General features: G+C 42.4%; 1 protein-coding gene across 4 annotated transcripts in view; it reads right to left on the reverse strand.

Annotated features, from left to right (window-relative positions):
• SLC4A11 (solute carrier family 4 member 11) overlaps positions 1–26,483 on the reverse strand; it is a 156,667-nt gene that overhangs the window by 72,917 nt on the left and 57,267 nt on the right. For 3 of the 4 annotated variants that reach the window (XM_073342965.1, XM_073342967.1, XM_073342964.1), the window contains exons 4-6: positions 13,372–13,418; positions 8,939–9,170; positions 6,957–7,038 (exon numbers count right to left, since the gene is read on the reverse strand). In XM_073342965.1, the coding sequence (XP_073199066.1) occupies positions 6,957–7,038; positions 8,939–9,170; positions 13,372–13,418 (361 nt within the window). The remainder of the gene's footprint in view (positions 1–6,956; positions 7,039–8,938; positions 9,171–13,371; positions 13,419–26,483) is intronic. The other variant, XM_073342968.1, reaches the window with a different exon arrangement.

Genomic DNA, 26,483 nt, shown 5'->3' on the forward strand with positions numbered 1-26,483 from the left:
GTTCAGCTCAGAAAACCTTCTGTGGTGAAGTTTCCCAGTAGAATAATTGATTCTTCACTGATTCTATTATCCTTCCCAACTCATTCGCAGATGAAGCTCCTACCATGATTCCTGCCCCTCTTTAGAGTACTTATTCCTGACACTCCTCACAAGCTTACTCATCTTCGGACGCTCGTTTACAGGAGGGGGAATACAATTCAACACAAGCTTCCACAGGATAGCGTTGGGAGTGCGGTGGAATGTTGTTGCGGGTGCTGGAGTGTTGTTGGAGCTCCAAGAGCAGCAACATCAGCAGCACTCGCAGACAGTGCAGCCGGTTAATTCAGCAGACCTCCACGTTATTCACAGGAAAAACCACTGGCTCGGATCAGTGCCAAAGGCATTTGGCCAAGTTTATTGTCGACAAAGCACAGTACTAGCGCCTCAGAGGAGCTTTCTCTGTGGAGAAAGAAGTGGTTCGGGACTCTTTAGAAAAGCTGGACGAGCACAAGTCCATGGGGCCGGATGCGCTGCATCCGAGAGTGCTAAAGGAGTTGGCGGATGCGGTTGCAGAGCCATTGGCCACTATCTTTGAAAACTCATGGCGATCGGGGGAGGTCCCGGACAACTGGAAAAAGGCTAATGTAGTGCCCATCTTTAAAAAAGGGAAGAAGGAGGCTCGGGGAACTACAGGCCAGTCAGCCTCACCTCAGTCCCTGGAAAAATCATGGAGCAGGTCCTCAAGGAAATCAATTCTGAAGCACTTAGACGAGAGGAAAGTGATCAGAAACAGTCACATGGATTCACCAAGGGCAAGTCATGCCTGACTAATCTAATTGCCTTCTATGATGAGATAACTGGCTCTGTGGATGAGGGGAAAGCGGTGGACATGTTATTCCTTGACTTTAGCAAAGCTTTTGACACAGTCTCCCACAGTATTCTTGCCAGCAAGTTAAAGAAGTATGGGCTGGATGAATGGACTATAAGGTGGATAGAAAGCTGGCTAGATCATTGGGCTCAACGGGTGATCAATGGCTCCATGTCTAGCTGGCAGCTGACATCAAGTGGAGTGCCCCAAGAGTCGGTCTGGGGCCGGTTTTGTTCAATATCTTCATTAACAATCTGGAGGGTGGCATGGATTGCACTCTCAGCAAATTTGCAGATGACACTAAACTGGGAGAAGTGGTAGATACGCTGGAGGGTAGGGATAGGATACAGAGGGACCTAGACAAATTAGAGGATTGGGCCAAAAGAAATCTCATGAGGTTCAAGAAGGACAAGTGCAGAGTCCTGCACTTAGGACGGAAGAATCCCATGCACAGCTACAGACTAGGGTCCAAATGGCTAGGCAGCAGTTCTGCGGAAAAGGACCTAGGGGTGACAGTGGACAAGAAGCTGGATATGAGTCAACAGTGTGCCCTTGTTGTCAAAAAGGCCAATGGCATTTTGGGATGTATAAGTAGGGGCATAGCGAGCAGATCGAGGGATGTGATCATTCCCCTCTATTCAACATTGGTGAGGCTTCATCTGGAGTACTGTGTCCAGTTTTGGGCCCCACACTACAAGAAGGATGTGAAAAAATTGGAAAGCGTCCAGTGGAGGGCAACAAAAATGATTAGGGGACTGGAACATGTGACTTATGAGGAGAGGCTGAGGGAACTGGGATTGTTCAGTCTGCGGAAGAGAAGAATGAGGGGGGGGATTTGATAGCTGCTTTCAACTACCTGAAAGGGGGTTCCAAAGAGGATGGATCTAGACTGTTCTCAGTGGTAGCAGATGACAGAACGAGGATTAATGGTCTCACGTTGCAGTGGGGGAGGCTTAGGTTGGATATTAGGAAAAAACTTTTTCACTAGGAGGGTGGTGAAGCACTGGAATGGGTTACATAGGTGAGGTGGTGGAATCTCCTTCCTTAGATATTTTTAAGGTCAGGCTTGACAAAGCCCTGGCTGGGATGATTTAGTTGGGGATTGGTCCTGCTTTGAGCAGGGGGTTGGACTAGATGACCTCCTGAGGTCCCTTCCAACCCTGATATTCTATGATTCAGGTACACTCACACATGTATGCCCATGACAAGGTACCTGCTCAGTCAGTACACCGGGATCTTGTCCCCTAGGCTGAACAAGGATGTCCCTCCTACATTGATACAAACAAGTTACATATGACACTCCAGATGTTGTTAGTTACTACCCTTATCCATGTGCCTGTTAGCTCAAGCAAAACATCCTTATCCATTGTTCTATCAACCCATTCTTACCTTATGAGGGGTCTTTGTGTTCCTGCACCATCTCTTAATGATGTGTTTACATAGTTGACTTGAGAACTCTGGGTATGTGTTCCTGTACCATCTTCTCAGGTCAGGAATGCGCTTACTTGGGTAGCCAATACCTAGTGTATTATTTTTGCCAAGGCCAGGCCTACTCTGGTTCACAGCCTTTGGTTCCCAATTAATTATGCCTAGGGCTCCAGCAAGGTCTACAGATAGCACGAAACTGGGCGCAAGCACTCCCAGACTTCACCAAACAGCAGGCAGGCCACATAAAAACTGCTAGTAGATTGGAAGATAGAATCATAGGACTAGAAGGGACCTCGAGAGGACATCATCTAGTCTAGTCCCTTTCATTGAGGCAGGACTAAGTATTATCTAGACCATCCCTGACAGGTGTTCGTCACTGGAGATTTTAAAGAGCAAGTTATACAGAGATTCCACAACTTCCCTAGGCAATTTATTCCAGTGCTTAACCACCCTGACAGCTAGGAAGTTTTTCCTAATGTCCAACCTAAACTGCCCTTGCTGCAATTTAAGCCCATTGTTTCTTGTCCTATCCTCAGAGACTAAAGAGAACAATTTTTCTCCCTCCTCCTTGTAACAACCTGTACTTGAAAACTGTTACTATGTCCCCTCTCAGCCTTCTCTTTTCCAGACTAAACAAACCCATTTTCCCCCCCAATCTTCCCTCATAGGTCATGTTTTCTAGACCTTTAATCATTTTTGTTGCTCTTCTCTGGACTTCCTCCAATTTGTCCACATCTTTCCTGAAATGCGGTGCCCAGAACTGGACACTATACTCCAGTTGAGGCCTAGTCAGCGCAGAGTAGAGCAGAAGAATTACTTCTTGTGTCTTGCTGCCTTGGTTTGCAGGCGTCGCCCCCTGCAGCTCCCACTGGCTGCAGTTCCTGGCCAATGGGCTGGGAGCTGTGAAGCCAGCGCTCAGGGATGGGGGACGGCGGCAATGTGCCTGCAGAGCCAGCTGGCTGCACCTCCACCAGCAACAGCAGGGACGGGGAGGTGCTTATGGGGAGCCACCGGAGGTGAGCGTCCCCCGATCCGGCACCCCGAGCCCCTCCTGTGCCCCAAACCCCTCCCCAAGCCCGCTCCTGGACCCAAACTCCCCCCCAGAGCGTACCCGACAGCCCCTCCTATGTCTCAGCCCCCTGCTGGCCTCACACCAACCGCACTATAAACTGGACTTTCAGTGCAGATTAGCAATGCTGGTTTATAGAGCTTGCCGTTTGGTGCAGTACTGGATAAAAGAGTTTTTACGGTACTTTGCATTTGTCCTTATTGAATTTCATCCTATTTTCTTCAGTTTGTCCAGATCATTTTGAACGATAATCCTATCCTCCAAAGCAACCCTTCCCAGATTGGTACTGTCCACAAACTTCGTAAGTGTACTTCCTATGCTTGGGCTTTTTCTTGGAGGCCCCCCAAAAATGCTATAAAAACTCCACAGCCCGCCTGTGCCACAACAACTGGTTTTCTGCATATAAAAGCCAGGGCTGGTGTTAGGGGGTAGCAAGCAGGGCAATTGCCCACGGCCCCATGCCACAGGGGGCACCATGAAGCTAAGTTGCTCAGGCTTCTGCTTCAGCCCCAGGTGGCGGGGGCTCAGGGCCCTGGGCTTCAGCCCCATGCAAAAGGACTTTGGCTTTCTGCCCGGGGCCCCAGCAAGTCTAACAGTGGTCCTGCTTGGCGGACCCCCTGAAGCCTGCTCACGACCCCCTAAGGGGCCCCGGACCCTGGTTGAGAACCGCTGCTCTATGCCATTATCTAAATCATCGAAGAAGATATCGAACAGAACCAAACCCAGAACTGGTTGACTGTGAACCACGGATAACTACTCTCTAGGAACGGTTTTCCAACCAGTTATGCACCCACCTTATAGTAGCTCCCTCTAGGTTGCATTTCCCTAGTTTGTTTGTTTATTATCCCTCGTTTGGATATCAGATACTGTTCCATACATATCGATGGGACTTCTATTGAGGTGGGGGGAAGGAATAGCTCTTCCAGCTTCCTCATTGAAATCAATGCCATTTATGGACACTTTATAGATCAAACACATTAAAACCACGGATGCCTCTATATCAACCCTCAGACTTGAAACTGTGAAAACATACAGCAAACCATGGTCTGTTTGGAAATGAACCACAAACATTCAGAAACACAGACCTTTCTAAAGGACATATTACCATTCTCTGTGCAGCTCTCAATAGTAGTAAAGGAACTATATTATTTATGCAGTCCTGTAGTGTACATGACATTTTATAGACATAAAAAACAAGGTCTCTCTCCCAAAAGAGTTTATTATCTAATTTACTGTCTTGACAGTATTATGATGATTTATCATTTGTATTACCATAGGGCCTTGAAGCCCTAGTCATTTACAAGGACTTCATTCTGCTAGGCACTGTACAAATAGGTGGAGAGTTTACAGTCTAGGTACTTGTATGGTCCCCATACAGCACACAGGTGCCTATTTCTGCAGATAACTCAGCAAATAAAGACAGCTTCAACTTAGGGAGTGGATGTGTCATGTGACAGAACTAGGTAAAGAAGAGAAGAGCTTTCTTAGGGTTTACCAGAATTTCGAGGTGCCAAAAGTGATGATTTCTCGACAGACATCCTGCAAACTGTGCACACCGCTAGGGAGAGAATTCTAAACTAAATCAATCATGTTGTTAATTACTAATGAATTTATATCAGGCTCTACCCTCTGCTGAAAAGGATGTTGGCAAGCAGGTTACCAAGCCCATCTTCTTCAACAGATCCGAACATTGTGGTCACATATATATATAAATCCCTCAGCTGTGATGATAAACTATCTGTTCTCCAAAACCTGCCAAGTCACCAGCAACAAGGAAATGCATCACCAAACTATGGCTCAAAGGAGAAAACCCTTCCACGAAGATGTGGTTAATGTAAGCCTTGAAAAATTCTATTTGCTCAGTTGCCTAAAGACAGTAAATCCTTTCCCCAACAGGTAAGTAAAAATATTGTTAGTCTTCTCAACGTGTTCGGTCACCGTGGCACTTCTGTAGACCTAGTGATCCAAAATACTCATACTGGGAGATTGGAGGGGCCATGAGCACTATTCTAGTCTACAGGTGGTAACACAGGCTGAAAATGCATTACATTACAATCTCACAATTCAACTCCCAGCCCCCAGTGTTCCCTGGACGAAACACTGCTTCAACCACACTGAATCAGTAGCACTTAACAACTTACTAGAGTAAAACAATTGTGCATCAAATACCCATGTGCCTAGATGTGAGGTTCTATATACATGTCCAACTTGTAGACTGGTCAGTAAACAACAGTGCATATACTTGCATAGGACAATGCTACAAGTAACTTGCTCTTAATTTCATACAACAAATTAACACCGGAAAGCTGTATAATATGCAATATATTTAATTATCTCTGAAGAATCATTCTCTGTAACATTCTCTCTCTTACACAACAGGCAAAAACCCCAACCAAACACACATAACCAAAGCAAAGCTCTGATAGATTTATGAGCTAAGAACAAACATCATAGCATGGATGCAGTGGCAGGGTCCAGAGATGAGGACAAATATTACCAGAGGAATGGAAATCCTCAGTGCCACCACAATAGCCACTTCAATTTGAAACAGAAGACTTCTCATGACAACGTTCTCAGGCACTCTTCAGCAATCTATCAGACTAATCAGGGATATATATTCTCCTCTTGATACGCACATATAATTACCAGTGACATTATTAAACCTTTTCCAAACCTTTGTTTGAAAGACACATGAGCGTGTGGTAATGCAGAGGATGAAGTTAGAAGACCAGAGTTCATTTCCCAGATCAGTCAGTGACTTCTAGAGTAATAGTTTTTTAATTCCAGAAAGGACCAGTGTGATCATCTAGGTATGATTTCCTGCATAACACAGACCATAGAATTTCACCCAGTGATTTCAGCCAGCCCAACAATTTGTGGCCAAACTAAAATATATCTTTCACAGAAACACCGAGTCCTAAATTAAAGATGCCAAGTGATGGAGTTGACCACATCCCCTGATATTCTGTGTCAATATTTAATTCCCTCATTGTTAAATACGTGTATCTCACTTCAGCTTCCAGGTGCTGGTCTCCGTATGCCTTTGACTGACAGATTAAAGAGCCCTTTGGAGTCAGATCTCCTTCTTCTGGGTAGGTAGTGGGTAGACAATGATGAAACTGTCTCTTACTCATCTCTTAGATATGATAAACAGATTGAGCTGCTCAAGTGTCTCATTGTAACAAATGTTTTCCAGACCATGAACCCATCCAATTTCTCAATATCCTTTTAAAAACGTGCATACCAGAACTGGACACGGTATTCCAGCAATATTTTGTCTAATATCGTACAGAGAGGTAAAAAATATTGTGCAACCTTCATTAATTACTTAAACTGTCTGTCTCAGTTTCCCCATCGGTAAAATGGGGAACATTCACAGTACATCATATCAGTGCTAAGAAGTTTAATTCATTAATGTTTGAAAAAGCAATTGAAGACCCTCGGATGGAAGGTAGTGCAAAGTATTAATTATTATTATTATTATTATGTGTCCATGAGCAGAAGGGAGTAAATTCTCATTTATAAAGTGCAATACATATTGTTTTGTACAGGAAAAAATGTTTCTGGTTCTGAGCAGCCCAGGAAGGGTTCCCAATAGTCTGATGTACTTACATGATACAGAGCCAGGACTGTTGATATTGAACCCCTGTGACAGTTGCTGTGACCCCCTGAATTGTATCGGATAGGAGGTGAACTAGAAAAAAGAGAAAAAAAAATGACACACTTAGAAATGTACTGGAAATTGTTACTCATCAAAGCAGACTCGTGCAGAGTTCTGATGGAAAACACGGTCAAAGCACTGGCAGGAATACTGCACTTTTATTCACTTATCTACTGATTGGATTGATGCACATGAAAAAAGGACAAAAGATAGAAACACTCAACCTGATGTTTTCAAATACTGTCCTTAAAAGACATTTTACAGCCTGGAGTGGCAGTGGTCTTCTCTTCGTAATGAAGCTGACAGCGTCAGGCTAGAAGGCCTCTCTTATAGAAGGAAAATAAGGTTAAGTGGACTCCAAGTATCAAAAGAGGAAATCTTATCCTTTGGTCGGACTATTTTATTCCCATTGCTTGTTCTGTGGAACAATTTATAAAACTTTATGCTCAATTGTCATTGAAAAGAGGCAGAAAATCTGTATTACATATAGCTATACATATATGAACAAATGAAAGCTTAGCATGGAATAACCAAAGCAGGAACCTATGTGCTACTCACTCAGGAGTCTTGTCAAATTTGTTAATTAAATTACTTAAAGGTGGGACCACTGTATTTTAAGTAACACACATTTGTATATTCATGTAAATATTTTACTCTCAATGAAGAGATTCGAAAATGCACAAGGATGCTTGCAATCAATGCATCTTCGTTCTGCTAGTGTTTCATGGGTAATGGCACCAGCACCCAGCCCTCCAGATCGTGTACTGTTACATGGTTGAGTACGATTTGATCACTGGCTCCAGCATCTTATGCCGAAGGCCAGCTAGTGTTGCTCCTACGGCATCACACCGAATTTCTGGAGAAGAGGAACTGCCTCCTGTCACTTTCATTTGATTGTCAAGTATCAGAGGGGTAGCCGTATTAGTCTGTATCCACAAAAACAACGAGGAGTCCGGTGACACCTTAAAGACTAACAGATTTATTTGGGAATAAGCTTTCGTGGTTAAAAAAACCCATTTCTTCAGATGCATGGAGCGAAAATTACAGATGCAGGCATAAACATACTGACACATGAAGAGAAGCGAGTTACCTTACAAGTGTAGAACCAGTGTTGACAGGGCCAATTCAATAGGGTGGATGTGGTCCACTCAATAATTGAGGAGGAGGTGTCAATACCAAGAGTGGGAAAATTGCTTTTGTAGTGAGCCAGCCACTCCCAGTCCCTATTCAAGCCCAAATTAATGATGTTAAATTTGCAAATGAAGAGAATCTGCAGAGCTACATATGTTCCAGACTCCTCGTTGTTTTCATTTGACTAAGAAACAATGTTAAATGGCTCCAAGGGAAGTTCTGTCCAGGTCTCCTCAACTAGTTAGATATTTGCAACCACGCAGAATTTCAGCGGAGCCATGGAGGAATTCACAAGCATGTGTCAATTTGGGTGATTTTAGGTTTAGAGAGATTCCCATGGCAAAGTGGAGTATTTCTGGGAGCAAGCGGTACCAGCCCCAAAGGGACTCTAACAAACACCACAAACAAACAAGCTCAATTACAGAAAGAGAAATATTCGAGACCAAAGGGTAATGAAATACAAAGAGCACTTCAATGCTGATGATGACCCATCCCTTCAGACTGAACCAATATGACTTAACTTAGACACAAAGTCAATATTCCAGTTTAAGTATAAAACGTATCTTAACAATTCAGACAGACACAACATGGGATAACTCAGCTACCACATTAATAAATGACTCAGATATAAATGTTGCCAGCGACATGACACACAACATAGGAGCGTGTGGTCACGGGGAACGAGCAGTGAATATAAGCAATAATGAAAATGATACAAAGCAATTTAGATGTTGTTCATAAGAGTCAAAACATGCAGCTCAGATAGAAACTCCACAGCTACAATAAATGAAGAGGTAGTTACCATTCCCTTCTCTGGGGGCTCCTGAATCGGTGAATAAAGTGCTCATTATTTTGTCAAAGTTGCAGCTTGGCTCCGTGTTATCAGAATCTTCAGCAAAGTGTTTCAGCATCTCTCGAAGGACATCATCCAAGGAGGTTGCTGTCTCATCCAGTATGATGATAGCTCTGGCCAGGAACCCATCCAGGTCACGGTGGGCTCTGACTTCTTCCTCAAAATTCTTTAATTTCAGGTACTGCGTTAGGGAAAGGTTCTCTCATTAGATGTTTCATACTCACACTATATGTACCAATGAACTACCAGAGCACCCTGACCGCCTGTACAGTTAGCCACACATATGCAGTTTGTTCGGGCTGTAAAACTGACACAAAACTGAAGATTTTGTGCCACACATCCCACGGGACAGTAGGAGTTCCACAGAATCCCACTCACAAGACAGGAAAGTCAGAGACTGAGAACACAACCAGGCTTGACCACAGCTGAGCAGCAGCACTGTGATAACTCCGTAGGTTATTTTTTTGTTAGTTAAATAATTCAGTTATCATTGAACTAAGGACCTGCAGTTCCAGCTCACGTCAGTGGAAATTGCAGGTGCTTGTTAAAAGAAAAAAATAATCAGACCACAGTATGTACACAATCAAATAGATACTGCAATACATTTACAATTCTACTGGTGCTTCAGGCAAAGTTCTGGCAAAAGGACATATATAAAAATACAAATTTTAAATACTAGTGCTAAATGAATGGTTAAGGTTCCTAAGTCCCATTTTCAAAGAGTGATTTAGGCCCATAGGAGTCTAAATCTGATCGTAAATCAATCAGATTTAGGCTCCTAAGTCACCTTTGAAAAAGTGACTTGAGCACTTTCAAAAATGTTACCCTATATCCTTATTGTTGGGGGTCCACATTTGTCTCATACATGACAAATGCAACCTCTTTTCCTTTTCCATGTATAGATTAATCAACGTGTAAGTAACATTTTACTAATGACTTTAATTATCAAGTTGTCAGTACAAGCAACACATCCATTGCAATGAACACTGTTTTACTTTGCATCAATCAATTTCTTACATAGAATAATTTAGACAGAGAATGTGTAAGTCACAATGGGATGCTTTATGCTGGAATCTTCCTAATGAAAACTGAAAAAGCCTCATAACAAGACAGTGGTTATAAGAGGAAGAAAAAATAATTCTTTATACTCCTAAAGTGCAATTACAACATTGCAAAAACCAAGTTGTTTCCCTCTTACAATGAAGACAAAGAGTCTTTGAATGTGTTGTGTTTACAGGAATGAAAGAACATAATTAAAATTGCTTTCCCCCTTCACAAGTGATATCCATGGCTCCACAGCCAACAACAATAAATATGAATTATCAACCAGGCCCAAAAGGAGTTTTATCTGTTGGGCTACTGCTGCTGTGGTGATTACATCTGCTCACAAATGCTGCAAGAAAGTTTCAAAAACGTGTTCCAAAAATTTATTCTCAGGAGCATTATTTCCTAGTTTTCCCATTGTCGAGGTTGCTTCAGGCAATTCACTCAATTGATTGGGGTTCTCATAAGCAGGTTCAAATCCTGCCAACAATATGTTTGGCTTCTTTGATTCTCATGCTTACAGTGCATAAGATGATCACCAGCTGGAGGCAAGAAGTATTTCCTCTCTATAGATGGTAGAGGACTACACGAATAGCTGCATTATAGGAATTTATGTACTCCTCTCATGTATCTGCCATGAGCCACTGTCCAAGACTGGATACTAAAATATGCCTCAATAGAGAAAAAGCAGAGGCATTGGTCCATTCCAGAGAACGGGCTGAATTGAAAACACTTCAATAGCAAGATGACAAGTATCCAGTCTACAGCTGTAACTTGTTCAACTGGAAAGCAAGCATTAAGAATTTAATTCTTCTTTAAAAATCACTTCAATATACTCGCAGATTTGAATGACAGACAACAGCTAGTAGTGATCAATGCTCCGCATGCAACTTGGACCAGAGAGAGATTTAAAAAAAAAAAAAAAAAAAAAAAATTTGGAAAAAACAGATCAGTTCTTTCTTGACATACCTGCTGAGAAAACACATTCAGCGTTCTGATTTTCCCTGCCAGCAGCTGATGGCAGAACACCTACAAGAGCATAAGGAAATGCTGCTCTGCTGTAGCTATCTGTGATGCCATCACCTGTCCCAGGGGAGATCGGAATCTGCCTGTGCATTCTAGCAGGTACAAGGCTTTGGAATTTACCTCAGTGAAAAGTGGCCAGTCTTTAAATGACTCACCAAGAGTCACGGCAGGGGTGCCACATGCCCCCAGTCAAAAAGGTCACAACGTATCACGTTTCCTCTTCTTTATGCCCTTCTGTTGGTCTCCCAACCCCCCTCTCCCATTGCACTGCTACCCCTCCATCCACTGCCTTCAGGCGTTCTCTTGTCTTTGGGCTATACAAAGAGAAGGGCGGTTCCAGCCGCAGAGGAGGAGACTTTAGTAGAGGACAGTGGCACTTGCATCACCTCCGTCAAAAAAAGAAATTAAGCCAACTCTGCCTGCTCCTGATTGGTGGGGAAGGAGGCACGCATTCAGCCAGCATGGCAGGTGGCTGGCCGGGGAAGGGTGCCCTGAAGGACAGCAGTGTCTTTCAGAAAACAAGACGGTGACAGCTCTGAATGCATTCTACCTGGGGACTTTGGGGCTGCAGAGAAGGGTTAGTGTGGGAGAATGGCAGAAAAGCAACTCCTCACCCCTACCCCGAGCAACCCAAATAACGTGGTGGCCCGTGACTTGCAAGATGCTTTGAGTGCGGACTACTCCGGCATTCACAGTGAAGGAAGCAAATACCGAACAAAAGTGAGAATCCAGTTAAAAAAAAAGGGTAGAGGGGAGAGAAATACATTCATTCTCTCTAGGTCAGTAGTTCTCAGCCCATGTGACATCCTCAGGGCCACACATGTAGTGTATATATTGTGTGGATGCACCCTCTCCCCCCTTAAAACATGGAGAACTGCATGTGCAGCCCACAATGATAAACAGGTTGAGAACCACTGGTCTAGGTGCATTTATGTCTCTTACACCGTCACATCTGAGCACAGCATCACAAGGCCTCTGAACCAGTCCTCCTCTGGGGTCAAGCAAATTGGCACAGAATCCTTAGCTAATCCTGGCCAAAGTAGATATGACAGACTGAATAATAAATAATGGTAATTATGCCCTAAAATCCTTTAAGTGCTACCTGTATACAAGTAAGTGAGCTACATCTTTCAATTCAAAAAGCAAACTGCTATATATTCATTGCTGCCTTCCTTTTGTTTCTTCTTTCTAAAAAGAAACTCTCTTTTGTGGTTATAGTTTGTGTTTTAAGAGACTATTTGTTTTATTCTGTTTACCACCCAAAACATTTTTGGGTTTTTTTGTGGAGAGGGGAAATCTTAAACCATTTAAACCAATTTCCAAACATGGGTGCCTGAAGTTAGGCATCTAAATACCTATTTTAGGTATGTAAATGCTAAATTAGAGTGCCTAAACACGGATATGGTTTCAAGCACCTAAATCAGCATTTAAGTGCCTAAAACAGGCACTTAAGTGTCTAAATACATATTTCTGCACATAAAGAACACAAACTTCAAAATCTGGCCCAAAATTAATAGGTTTAATAATTATATTCACGTAACCTATTGGGTTTTGAAGGGCTAGCGAGTGGGCAGGTGGGAAACTGGGGAATGAGTCAAGAAGATTTAAAGGAACACCACAAATTTAGACTGTCTTTCTCAGTTTCCAGATCCCTCCGGATTGCCAAGATTCTAGATTGTAAGTGATATTGGCATTGACATTTCCTTTGCAACACTCTTTCTGGTTGATTTACCTATTTATTAAAATTGTTTGCAGTAATGCGGTTTCTATATGAATTTTTTCATTTCTCTGTTGGCACTAACGTGTTATGGCCTAATAACTAAGTGCAAAATAAACATTATTCGACAATAATCCTCTTTGGCTACACTGCTTCAAGGGAGTTCACTCCCGCTAAACCTCCTGAAGGCAGATCTGATTAGCTGGGATAAACAGGAAACTGAATCACACAGTTACAATGTCTATTGGGTGCTTTTGTTTTTAAGTCTGAGGCAAGCTAAGGAGATTGTACTGCTGTGTGTAGGCGTGGACCACCTTTCAGGCAGTTTCATGAGAGCAAGTAATGAATTAATATGGCCCAATAAGAAGGATATTAAATGTTGATGGCAAAAGAAATTGTGTTTGGAAAAGGAGGACAGTACATGGCTTTTTGGAGGTAAATAGAAACAAAGGTATTCTGAGAGAGCAAGGCATTTAAATGTCTTCTGATTAGGCCAGAAAGAAGAAATGATCAACCTTACTTTTTCTATTAACGTGTTATGATTTACAGGAGCGAGTTAAAAAGGATTAACCAGGTAAACAGAATTGCAACTTACCTTTCTAGATGTATGTAATAAAACACAGCCAGCACTTTCACTTTCTACTGGAAAAGAATTTGAGAAAAACATTACAATCATAGGTATCTGACAAGCAACAGGCATCAAATGAAAGCTTTGCAAATATGCTACAATATAATGTAAGGTGAAAGTTTATCATTCTGCTGACAAATGAAGCTTTTTTGGTCTGACATTGGCAACATTTAATAACCTTTGCAGACAAATTTGTGACTGCAGCAACGAAAGAGCTATTCAGTGTGCAGAAATTTTCTTTACTATTGAAATCAACAAAAAAAATGGAAATAAGTCAGCAAAATGCTTCAAGGTTCTGCAAAAATATGATTTTTTTCCATTAGTGACAAGATTATTTTCACCTAATCCCCAATCCAGTAGGTAAAATATGTAACTGTATCCCATGCATCTGTCTCTCATTCAGGTTTACTGACAAAATATTTCAAAGGATCAAGAATATTTCCTCATTTAGAATCCAACCATGCATTCACAGTAATTAATGCAAAAAACTCCCACTTTGGGAGCAGTTCTGACAGACTAAGTGACATGATGACTTGGAGACAGGATGGGAAAACACCACCACCACCACCACCTACTTGTAAAAGATCGAACTTTATGGCATTGCCTTGACAAGACCAAGCACTGCAAACTATTTTTGGAGTTTTTGTAGACTTATTTTGTCTGTAATATTACACGCATTAGATACCAAAGTGATAGGAAACTTATGAACATCTAAAAAGGCACTGAGAAAGTCATTTTTATGAGATTTTGTATTCTAAATTCTTACCTCTGTTTGCTAGCCACACAATATATATTAAAGCAATTTTTAATTGGTTGCCTAAATTATGGAGAACTGAAAAGCAAAGCATAGGAAATTCCTACTCTCAATCCTCTCCAAACAGCAAAATAAATTAATAACCAATTAAGAAAATTTTGCATATCTATAGCTCTTGGCATGAAGTAGGAAATACTCTAGACCTCCATACATTTGTACTGTAGTATTAAAAATAAATTAAAAAAAGTATTTACTTCTTGTGTACCAAGTAACAAGTAATTTCCCTTGTATGTTAACCAAAGACAGTTGAATGGCCAGTGGAAAAAATGTCTGCCCTATATTTCAGAGGTCTGAATTCATATCTGTCGGGATTGCACTTCTGTTAAAAATTCCTCCTTTCTTCTTCACAGTACCAAAAGCACCACTGTATTTTCAGTACTTTATTGTTTTAGGACACAAAATACAGTGAAAATGCAGAAACAACTCTTCCACACTGCCACGGAGTTCAATGGAAATACGGAACACGTCTTTGTTGAAGTAGCAAAAAGTGCAAGAGAACTTCTGTATGTGGAGCCGTGACTGCGTAGACTGCAATCAGGGCCATTAAAAGCTAGAAATCTTTTCTAAATTGGCTGTTTTTAAAACCACATCTTTAAATGGCTGAACTGCTTCTATTATCTTATTTTTATATGCAAAATATTTTTGATCCACTCCCCCCTCTCATTTACCAGCCACGTCCTCAACTGGTGCTCTGCTTAACCCCATGATCTTCAGTGGAAGCAAAGCTGATTGACACGAGCAGTGCGGTCCATCGGACATACAGGCTATGTCTTCACTGTAGAGTTAACTTGAGTTATCCATGCGCTAGAGAGAGCTGCCACTCTGTGGAACAATGGAGCTACAGAAAGCGAATGGCTCGGTGCACAGAATGGTTTTATTAGCAGCTGACAAGTTGTGCACAACTGAGCTTTAGCCTATATTCCCCTCAAGTTAAAAGCACTCCCACACTTGAGTTAAGGGTTTAGTGTGTGTGGATGGACCTTGAGTTGGGGCAACACGTGAGTTTACAACTCAAGTTAACTCTACAGGGAAGACAAGCCCGCACATGCACTCCTTTAAGCACAGTGAAATATTATAAGGCAGTTCAGATGTCATAACTACTATTTACCATAGAAACTCTCGGAGTGCAGAGGCTACACCCATTTCTTTCATCAATCAACTAGTTATTAAAGTGGAATTAACTTTGAAGTGTTATAGATTATCCAAGTCCCCATATGAAAGTTATGATTGTTAAAATATCTTTGCCAGGAATATTTGATTTATAAGTCATCTTTACTTAAAAATGATATGTAGTATAAAAGGGCAAGCCCTCCAGTGACCAGAAACAATGAGCAGTTTCCGTAGGCTTTTATATTCGCTCTTCATTATTCCCAAATGCTTTCCCTTTACAATACCCTCCACTGACAGTCTAATTACACAGGTAGAAGTGTGCTAGAGAGACCTGGAATCAGTAAAAATAAAGAGGAATGCAAAAGCTGAAAGCATGCAATTGGTGGCTCCAGTAAAAACAAAAAACAAAAAACAAAAAAAACACCCAAAGAAATGAAGTGAGACTCAAAATAAAGTATATCTGTCGGTGTTTGATTATCTGCAGTCTGTCCTTTGCTCCATCCTTAAGGATGTGCATTAATCTAATATAATTGAAGTTACCCTTTGTCACTTCATGACCCTCTGTTCAGCTCATCTACTAACTCAGCAGTAAACCAGTCCAATTACCATCAGCAATTCTCTCAAGTAATCTTCTTGAATGAACTCTTTTGCTTCATCATCAAAAGCATCTCTGATTACATCTTCTGGACCAGGGCCATTTAAATTTCTCATCAAATATCCTAAGGAATGTATGGAAGTTTTATAAGGCCTGGAGCCTCATTCATCACAGTATCCAAGCACACAGCTTGGATTCTTTCCCAGGAAAGGAAGCATATCATGCAAGTCTTCCTTATTAATAACACTGTCCTGATCGAGCGGAATTCTTGACTCTGATACTGAATGAACATAGTTAACACACTGGGGCACATGTGTTGCAGGAGCTTCTTAGTGGCCTTTGTCTTTGTGTGTTTTCTTGGATTACTGGCTCTTGGTGCTTAGATACCCCAGTGATGGGTATCTAGGTAAACAGACTGAGCAGACACAGCATAGAATTAGAGCTAGACAGAACGCATCAAATTAGAACTAATCTGAACAGCTGGAGGCAGTTACATAAAATAATTCCATACAAAAAACAGGAGGATGGGGGGAAAATAGGATTTTAGAAAATATCTAAGAATAAAAAAAATATACCACTGTCATTTTGTATTTTCATTTCTATTTGTTATGCTCCTCCTTGCTGAAAATAAAATTTTAAAAATCCCGAACAAGAATGTGGTTTGAAAATCTGTTAGAAAAATCTAATAAATATAGTACTTTCATTACCTCTACCTATCTCTGCATGTAGCAAACAGAAACCAATAATAGTACAAGGATTCTAACTTTGCATTTGTTAAATTGTACTCCAGTTTGTCCGGAGATTTTTATAAAATTAATTAATACAAATCAGCAAATAAACCCCAGATGTACATCAGAACCTGTGCTTAGGTATCACACATTATGATTTGTATGATATTCAACACGTCTTACTGGTTTGCTCAGATTAGCTGTGAGAAGTTCATCGGGAGTTTAAAATACTATTACAGTGACCGTGACAAATTGCACCATGTTGAATTTGCACTTGTGGCTTTGCATATGGGCATTCAGAATTTCTAGCAGAGCACCATCGCTTTTCTCATTTTGTTACAGTATTATCTAGTACCTAGGACAAAGTCTCTTTCCAAACATCAGCAGTGGCAAGCAGACTTTAATAGGACAGGTAAGCTTCTATAGCTTAACAAGAATGGGTCTGATGTGACAAAGATTCATAAATAGTATGCAAAAAGGAGTACTTGTGGCACCTTAGAGACTAACCAATTTATTTGAGCATAAGCTTTCGTGAGCTACAGCATCCGATGAAGTGAGCTGTAGCTCACGAAAGCTTATGCTCAAATAAATTGGTTAGTCTCTAAGGTGCCACAAGTACTCCTTTTCTTTTTGCGAACACAGACTAACACGGCTGCTACCCTGAAACCTATAAATAGGATGATTTGATGTTTATTGTGACATTTACTCTATGCACCTGAAGGCAAAGTCTTCTCCGCATAACCTGCTAACCTCCCATGATCGGGACAACCTGGAAACGCAAAAGAAAGTTTCCGATTTCATTTTTAAAAAGGAACTGCTAGAATTTTCCCATGCAAAGGCAGCCTTGAAAACAAACTCATTTAAAATGAATGATAGGTTTGAAAGCTTGTCGCATGCTTGTCACTCGCTTTCTCTAAAGCTATTAATTTACTCAAATGTCCTTCCCCCTACTATGCCCCCAGGACTGGCCTTTGGGGTCTGCAAAAATCATAACCACACATTTTTGAGATGTCTCCACATTAAGGGACAGTGCACAAGTTGTATGTAAACCCACTCTAAGATTTTAAGATCTTTGGGGAAGGAACTGGCTTTTTAGTACAGCAGCCACAGCAAAAGGGTCCAGAACCTGCTCCAAGTGCTAGCATAATAAAATAAGTCAACTCCAGCTAATAAAGTTGAGCAAAATAAGAGCAATTTCATTATTTTCTAGTTAAAAGTCTTATTTTCAGTTTTTGAAGCGATAACGTTTGGGCACTTAGACAAAAGCTAATAATTCTGCATCAGGGCTGGTGATTTCCCCCCCAAGGACTCAAACAAATTAAAACACATTTCTAACAGAGTTGGCATGAATCCTAGACTGCAGCATCAACGGCCATCCCACCATTTTGTAGTTTGTAGACAACACTTTTGTGGGGGCACTGTGAGCGGTGACAGGAACTCAACTCACGCCACTGTTCTTGAGAGGGGAGCTCAAACGGCTCTTCTGCTTTGCTGTTAGCCATGAGTATTCACTCCATGACTTAGCTGAGGGCCTCTCATTTGCAAGCTGGTCAACAGCCAGCATTAGAAATCAGGAAGACAGAGGCTCAAGTTTTCAGTGGTGCACTAACAGCAGCAAACGGACAAGGGATAAAGGCAGTCAGCTTCACAAGAACTTCTCCCTCCCACCCCCAGCGCAACTCTAATTGTGACATTTGGATTGGGCATTGGGGAGAAAAAATGAGTTTGAGGATTTAAACCCCAAATAAAATCAGAGCCCCCTAGTAGGGTTGCCAACTCTGACAAACTATTCCGGGAGCCAGTAATCTCACCGTAGAAGGCAATTAGGTTAGTCAGGCATGACTTGCCCTTGGTGAATCCATGTGAGTGTTTCTGATCACTTTCCTCTCCTCTAAGTGCTTCAAAAATTGATTCCTTGAGGACCTGCTCCTTGATTTTTCCAGGGTCTGAGGTGAGGCTGACTGGCCTATAGTTCCCCGGATCCTCCTCCTTCCCTTTTTTAAAGATGGGCACTACATTAGCCTTTTTCCAGTCATCCAGGACCTCCCCTGATCGCCATGAGTTTTCAAAGATAATGGCCAATGACTCTGCAACTGCATCCACCAACTCCTTTAGCACTTTCGGATGCAGCGCATCCGGCCCCATGGACTTGTGCTTGTCCAGCTTTTCTAAAGAGACCCAAACCACTTCTTTCTCCACAGAGGGCTGTTCACCTCCTCCCCATGTTGTTCTGCAGAGTGCAGTAGTCTGGGAGCTGACCTTGTTCGTGAAAACAGAGGCAAAAAAAAAGCATTGAGTACATTAACTTTCCAAATGTTGTGTGTACCGTTAGCTAACTGTTGTAAAGCGCTTTGGATAGAAGCACTATATTAAAAAAAAAAAACCCTTAGAAAATGTTTTTTTGTTTTAGACATTTCAAAGCACACAACTGATATTTTAGTATCACTAGCCTAACCTTTTTAATGCGATGGATGTGCCCTGTCTCCGAGCTGAGGCTGGGAAGTGGGGGTCTCTCCCCGGCAGGCGCAGCCCTGGAGCTGGGGAAAGTCACCTTTTTTCTCTGGCCTCTGCAGCCCTGCACATCCCAAATTCCATCCACCCCCTCTTCTCACCCCACTGCCTCCTCCCACCTACCCCCTGTTCCCCCCAAGGCCACCACCTCACCTAGCACGTGCATCTTCTCCAGGGTCCAGGCACCTAATTAGTGGAGCCACTCCCGTTCCACTAATTAGGTGGGCCGCCTGGGTGCGCACTTTAGAACTATCCGCGGACCCCAGTTTGAGAACCTCTGACATAAGCAATGACCCTGCCCCCAAATAGCTTACAATTTAAGAGCCATAACGAGTGAATGAGAGAAACAAGTGAGCTTGGGGGTGGGGGAAGGTCGCAGGGTAACAAATCTAATGGGATGTGCTTAGTTCTTAGCCAGGTGAACACAGCTCACTGTCTGTCTAGCTGTTAGTTTTGAGGGAAAACTGGATGGTGAGTAAGGTGTTGGCTTGATCAGTTCTGACTGGAAGTTTCTCTCATAGAAGGTGCGGGAGAGGGGAAAAAGCACAAAGGTACTTGTGACTAGAGAAAGACACCACCCCACTCCTGTTATTAACTGAAACGTTCAGACACAAGTCACTATGCAGAGCCGATTCTCTTGAAATAACAGGTTCTGATACTTGCAAGAAAAATCGTCTACTGATCTGGCCCTAACCCTTGTGCTGGAAAATACTCCATTTAAAATGGTAATTGGCTCAAATAGGGCACTAAAGAAACCTCTCACAAATACATCTGAGCTCCCAGCCGCCTCCAAAGCAAATCCACTGTGAAGGAGCTAGAATTAGCACATACCTCTTGTATAAATGCTTGCCTTAGGCACAAAAAGAGGGTGTGTGTGTGGGGTGGGGTGTGGAGGGGGGGCGGTTAAGTTTGTAAACAGTGCTTTGAAAATACCTTGATCAGGAAGCTCGAAGGGAAGCCACCCCTCTCCACAATGTGACAACACAATTGGTGTGTCCACTTTCCATTATAGTATAGGAAACCCTAAGAGCCCAACATCCCACACTGACATCACACTTCTAAAATAGGAGTTATCAGATGTAATCCCTGGGTCAGCATTGTGCCAGTAGACATAAAAAGGCCTTTGGTATTCATGTGAGGAAATGTGACTATTGTGTGTAGAAGGATACCCAGTCAGGCCCAGACCACTTGTCTCTGGCCACTACTCTCCCTGGAATTCCTTGGCGCCACCACAGCGTTCCCCATCCCCTTTTTTTAAAAAAAATTTATCTTAACAGGGGCCTGACAGCATGCTGGAAAGCTGTGTTTTGCTAGTAAAGCAGCAGGCGAGTGTGTGCACGCGTGTGTGTCTCTGGAGTGTATTACAGGAAACTGTTGGCTCTCGGTATCTAGGAATGGTCTATTGTCTAGAGGGTGGAACAATCTTTATAATTTCTTGTGAAGTGTAAATTGTGTTCCATTATTATTTCTAACAAAGCCACATCCTTCCTTCAGATTGATTTTTCACCAGTCACTAATAACCAGGAATTTTTTCCCTTCAACTTTTAAGCACAAACATTCAGGCTCCTTGTTGCAGTCAGGGGCATAAATACGTATTTGCGGTTATGAAATGTACAGTTTGCAAACAGATTATAAAATGATAGCAACTAGAGCCATGAGGCTCATGAACCTCCAACTGAATGGATCGCTCTGGTTTGAGTTCTCCTTTCTCCCTGGGCATTTTTTGCCTACTTTGATCCTCTATTGTGGCCTCTGTACCATGGGGTTGCAGGGAACAATGCCAGAGTCCAATTCCACAAGGGTGAAAGCTCTGTTGGGACCTGCAACTCTTGGATACAGAGCAGAAAGGGGGTGCGAATTCTGTGGAGGACAGACTGCTCCCCACATGGGAGATCAGAGAGGGAAAGTGGGGAGAGGAGGAATGGCTTGGACTGGGGCAGAATTGCTACAGAGGCCTATAGAGAAAGCAGGTAAGAAGGGCATTTCTTTGTGTTTATTGTGCATTTCTACCCGGAGATGTAAGTACATTGTAAACTCCTGTGCTTTTATGTTTGCAAATATTCAAGTGAGTCTTGAAAACAAGCCTATAGGAGATCTTGCCAACCCTGTATAACCTCCACTGCAAACCCCTCACAGACTTCCCTACCACCATCACCACCAACTCCTGGTCTGAACCTTTCCCCACTTTTCCATCTCCCAAAAAAGTTTTTAAGAACCAGAGTATCCTACAGGGTAGCAGCGTTGCTGAGATTGTTCTTTTATTCAGCCTGAAGATCACCCCCTCCCCCGAACCTTCCCAAAAAACCTTGTCTACACGATGAGCAATGGCAAGGCCCCAGGCAGACATGAGCAAGTACCTGTAATCACCCCAAGTCCTTCCTACCATAAATAAACACAGCCATTCAACAGTACAGCCTTTCTACCTCTGCCGAAGACGATAGCATCCAATATTCAAATAATACCAGGGGCTGAAGAACGAGTTATATTGGGGGCTCTCCAGCAACCACAAGGAAACAACACACATATATGTGAACAGGTTCAGTGACCCAAGTGCCAAAACTGAGCCAACCTTTAGTATCTGGGCACCTAGACTGATTTAGGCTATGGGTGAAAGCTGGTTTAGACAGTAATGACCGGGCTAGCTAAAAATGAGGGTTTTTTTTTTAAATGTATATTCTATTTTTTTGCTACACCATTCCCTATGGTACAGAATTATATGACAATAGTTAATTAGTTGCCATAATTTTATGGCCCATGCTATGCCCTTTTGCTCAACATTGTTTAATCCCACGCAAAGATATTTTAAAATAAAATTATAGCAAAGAGTATCTAATTATGCATGTACTGAGTTGTATGTCCATTACTTGAGGTTATTAACTAGAAGGGCTCGTAGCAGAGCTGTCACCAGGTCCATAATTCTACTCTATTAGTTTATACTTCTTTCAAGCTCCTATCCCCGATGGCTCTTGGTACTTTTATAAGTGCTTATTATTTGTACTAGACTGAAAGTGGGGTGGGTGCCTTATTCTGATGTTCTGGGGATTGCCCAGAGCAGTAAGGAGTTCTGTCACCTCTTCACTTGTAACTTTGGATGCCTTAATGCTGCCATGGCTCAGAGCCAGGATACCAGTAAACAGCCCCCAAGCATAAAGTTTCACCCTGGCTCTCACCAGCCCACTTTTCCTTGCAGGGTGACCCCAACGGTCCTGCTGCTCTCAAGTCTCCCCAAATCCATCCTTCCTGAGTTCTTGACTAACAGACACTCCAACTTTTCCCCTCTGGTTCATCACCACCACCACCCTCCCAAGGCATGAAACCAGCTCCCCAGACACCAGCTTACTTTCACACACACACACAGACCTGCTTAAGGTAAAAATTAACAAAAAGTGTGTTTAATAGAAAAATCACAGATTCAGAGATGAAATCATAAGAAAAAGCAAATGCATTCAAACTACACACACACAAAAAACAAACATAAAAACCCAACTTCAGGCTTTACACTTATATTAGAAAAGGGAATTAGTCTAATATAAAAGGTTTCAGAGGAACAGCCGTGTTAGTCTGTATTCGCAAAAAGAAAAGGAGTACTTGTGGCACCTTAGAGACTAACCAATTTATTTGAGCATGAGCTTTCGTGAGCTACAGCTCACTTCATCAGATGTTTACCGTGGAAACTGCAGCAGACTTTATATACACACAGAAATCATGAAACAATACCTCCTCCCACCCCACTGTCCTGCTGGTAATAGCTTATCTAAAGTGATCAACAGGTGGGCCATTTCCAGCACAAATCCAGGTTTTACAAGCCGTCAAGAACACTATCCCCGATAATGTCACGGCTAACCTGGTGGCTGAACTTTGTGACTTTGTCCTTACCCATAACTATTTCACATTTGGGGACAATGTATACCTTCAGATCAGCGGCACTGCTATGGGTACCCGCATGGCCCCACAGTATGCCAACATTTTTATGGCTGATTTAGAACAACGCTTCCTCAGCTCTCGTCCCCTAAAGCCCCTACTCTACTTGCGCTATATTGATGACATCTTCATCATCTGGACCCATGGAAAAGAAGCCCTTGAGGAATTCCACCATGATTTCAACAATTTCCATCCCACCACCAACCTCAGCCTGGTCCAGTCCACACAAGAGATCCACTTCCTGGACACTACAGTGCTAATAAACAATGGCCACATAAACACCACCCTATACCGTAAACCTACTGACCGCTATTCCTACCTGCATGCCTCCAGCTTTCACCCTGACCACACCACACGATCCATCGTCTACAGCCAAGCTCTGCGATACAACCGCATTTGCTCCAACCCCTCAGACAGAGACAAACACCTACAAGATCTCTGTCAAGCTTTCTTACAACTACAATACCCACCTGCAGAAGTAAAGAAACAGATTGATAGAGCCAGAAGAGTTCCCAGAAGTTACCTACTACAGGACAGGCCTAACAAAGAAAATAACAGAACGCCACTAGCCGTCACCTTCAGCCCCCAACTAAAACCCCTCCAACGCATTATTAAGGATCTACAACCTATCCTAAAGGATGACCCAACACTCTCACAAGTCTTGGGAGACAGGCCAGTCCTTGCCTACAGACAGCCCCGCAACCTGAAGCAAATACTCACCAACAACCACATACCACACAACAGAACCACTAACCCAGGAACTTATCCTTGCAACAAAGCCCGTTGCCAATTGTGCCCACATATCTATTCAGGGGACACCATCACAGGGCCTAATAACATCAGCCACACTATCAGAGGCTCGTTCACCTGCACATCCACCAATGTGATCTATGCCATCATGTGCCAGCAATGCCCCTCTGCCATGTACATTGGTCAAACTGGACAGTCTCTACGTAAAAGAATAAATGGACACAAATCAGATGTCAAGAATTATAACATTCATAAACCAGTCGGAGAACACTTCAATCTCTCTGGTCACGCAATCACAGACATGAAGGTCGCTATCTTAAAACAAAAAAACTTCAAATCCAGACTCCAGCGAGAAACTGCTGAATTGGAATTCATTTGCAAATTGGATACTATTAATTTAGGCTTAAATAGAGACTGGGAGTGGCTAAGTCATTATGCAAGGTAGCCTGTGTCCTCTTGTTTTTTCCTACCCCCCCCCCCCCAGATGTTCTGGTTTAACTTGGATTTAAACCTGGAGAATGGTCAGTTTAGATGAGCTATTACCAGCAGGAGAGTGAGTTTGTGTGTGTATGGGGGTGGGGGGGATGTGAGAAAACCTTGATCTATGCAGGAAATAGCCCGACTTGATTATGTAAAGAGTTGTCACTTTGGATGGGCTAGCACCAGCAGGAGAGTGAATTTGTGGGGGGGGGTGGAGGGTGAGAAAACCTGGATTTGTGCTGGAAATGGCCCACCTGTTGATCACTTTAGATAAGCTATTACCAGCAGGACAGTGGGGTGGGAGGAGGTATTGTTTCATGATTTCTGTGTGTATATAAAGTCTGCTGCAGTTTCCACGGTAAACATCTGATGAAGTGAGCTGTAGCTCACGAAAGCTCATGCTCAAATAAATTGGTTAGTCTCTAAGGTGCCACAAGTACTCTAATATAAAAGTTACCCGTTATCACTGAGCAGTTTTCCCAGAATACACTCTGTCATAGACAGCATCCAGCATTTCACCGACAGCTACCTGCTTAGAGGCTACCCCTCAGAATGAAAACTTCAGTTTCTTTTTAAGGGCTCCCTCCCGGCTTTTCTTTTCTCCTGGCATGGTGATTCATGGTTGCTTAGGGTGGGGAAATCTAGCACAGTTGTTTCCCATTAACCCTAATGGCCAACCATTTGTCTCTTCCTGGGTTATACAATGCTAGGTGCTTGGAGCTAGTCTCATCTGTCTGGGGAGACAGCTCCTCCCCAACCTGGCTGATGACCGCCCCGTTGTGTGGAGGAGCTGAATGTAGCAGCACAAATTATGAGCACTGTTTTATACCTACTCAAATACACAAATTCATAACCACATGTTCAGAGCATTACAGGCTTTCATAAAAGATCTTACTCCACATGTGTTCATACACAACATTGTATACCACCAGTTGATTCAACTGCTTATGCTTTGGGGTTCAGACACCCTGTTCTCCAATTGGGGTGTCTGGACCCTGACTGAAACACTTACAGAATATCAGGTATATAAGATCCTTGCCCCAAAGAATCTGCAATCTAGAATTTGGGCAGGATGAGCACCCAATAGAGGAGACTAGTTTATATACATAACTTAATAGTTACTGCAATCTTGTCTCCTGGACATCTCATTGCGGTTAAATTTAATTTATTTATTTATTAAAGTTTGCTTCATGTCATTAGTACTGCAAAGAACTCCAGGTACAGAGGATTAAAATATTATTCAGTCAAAATGAAAACCACCATGTCTGATACCTCTTCAGCAAATGGCTAGCACAAGAGATAAGTGTTTCATCATGCATTACAGATGATAGATCCAGGCTCCCTCTGAACAAGGGGTGGCGTGACATCTTGGAAAGGGTTTTGCAAGCTCCCGTTCAGAGATTTATATTCTGACGCCAGACGGGACCACTGTGATCATCTAGTCTGACTTCCTGCAGAAAACAGGCTATAGAACTTCCCCAAATTAATTTCTCGAGTCAAGCTGCTGTTCGCTCAGCCACTGCCACTGGCTGCAACAGAGGTTGTATGACAAAATAGCCCGACCCACAAGAAAGTTAGTCACTGAGTAAGTTACCAAGAGGTTTATTACGCTTTAACAAAATAGATAAATAAAACAGTGAGCAAAATCCAGGTGTAGCTGTCTTCTATGCTTTTAGTAGTATTAGAGCCTTAATAATTCTTATGAATCTTAACTTCAAGGCACAGCTGGAACGGTTACATAAAAGTATGATCTGAAGTCTGTACATGTAACCTAGATTCAGAGCTTCCAAGGCCAGACAAGACCATTGTGATCATCTAGTCTGATCTCCTGCCTAACACCGCCCACAGAACTTCCCCAAAATAATTCCTAGAGCAGATCTTTTAGACAAACGTTCAACATTTATTGAAAAATTATTAGTGATAGAAAATCCACCATGACCCTTGGTAATATGTCCAATGGTTAATTACCTTCCCTATAAAAAATTTGCACCTCCTTTCCAGTCTGAATTTGTCTAGCTCCAACTTCCAGACAGTGAATTGGGTTCTACCTTTCTCTGCTAGATTGAAGAACCTACTATTAAATATTTGTTCCCCACGTAGGTACTTATAAACTGTATTTATGTCATCCCTTAACCTTCTCTTTGTTAAGCTAAATAGACTGAGCTCCTTG

The sequence above is a fragment of the Lepidochelys kempii genome, chromosome 4 (genome assembly GCF_965140265.1).
Source record: "Lepidochelys kempii isolate rLepKem1 chromosome 4, rLepKem1.hap2, whole genome shotgun sequence".
In the NCBI taxonomy this organism is placed as follows: Eukaryota; Metazoa; Chordata; order Testudines; family Cheloniidae; genus Lepidochelys; species Lepidochelys kempii.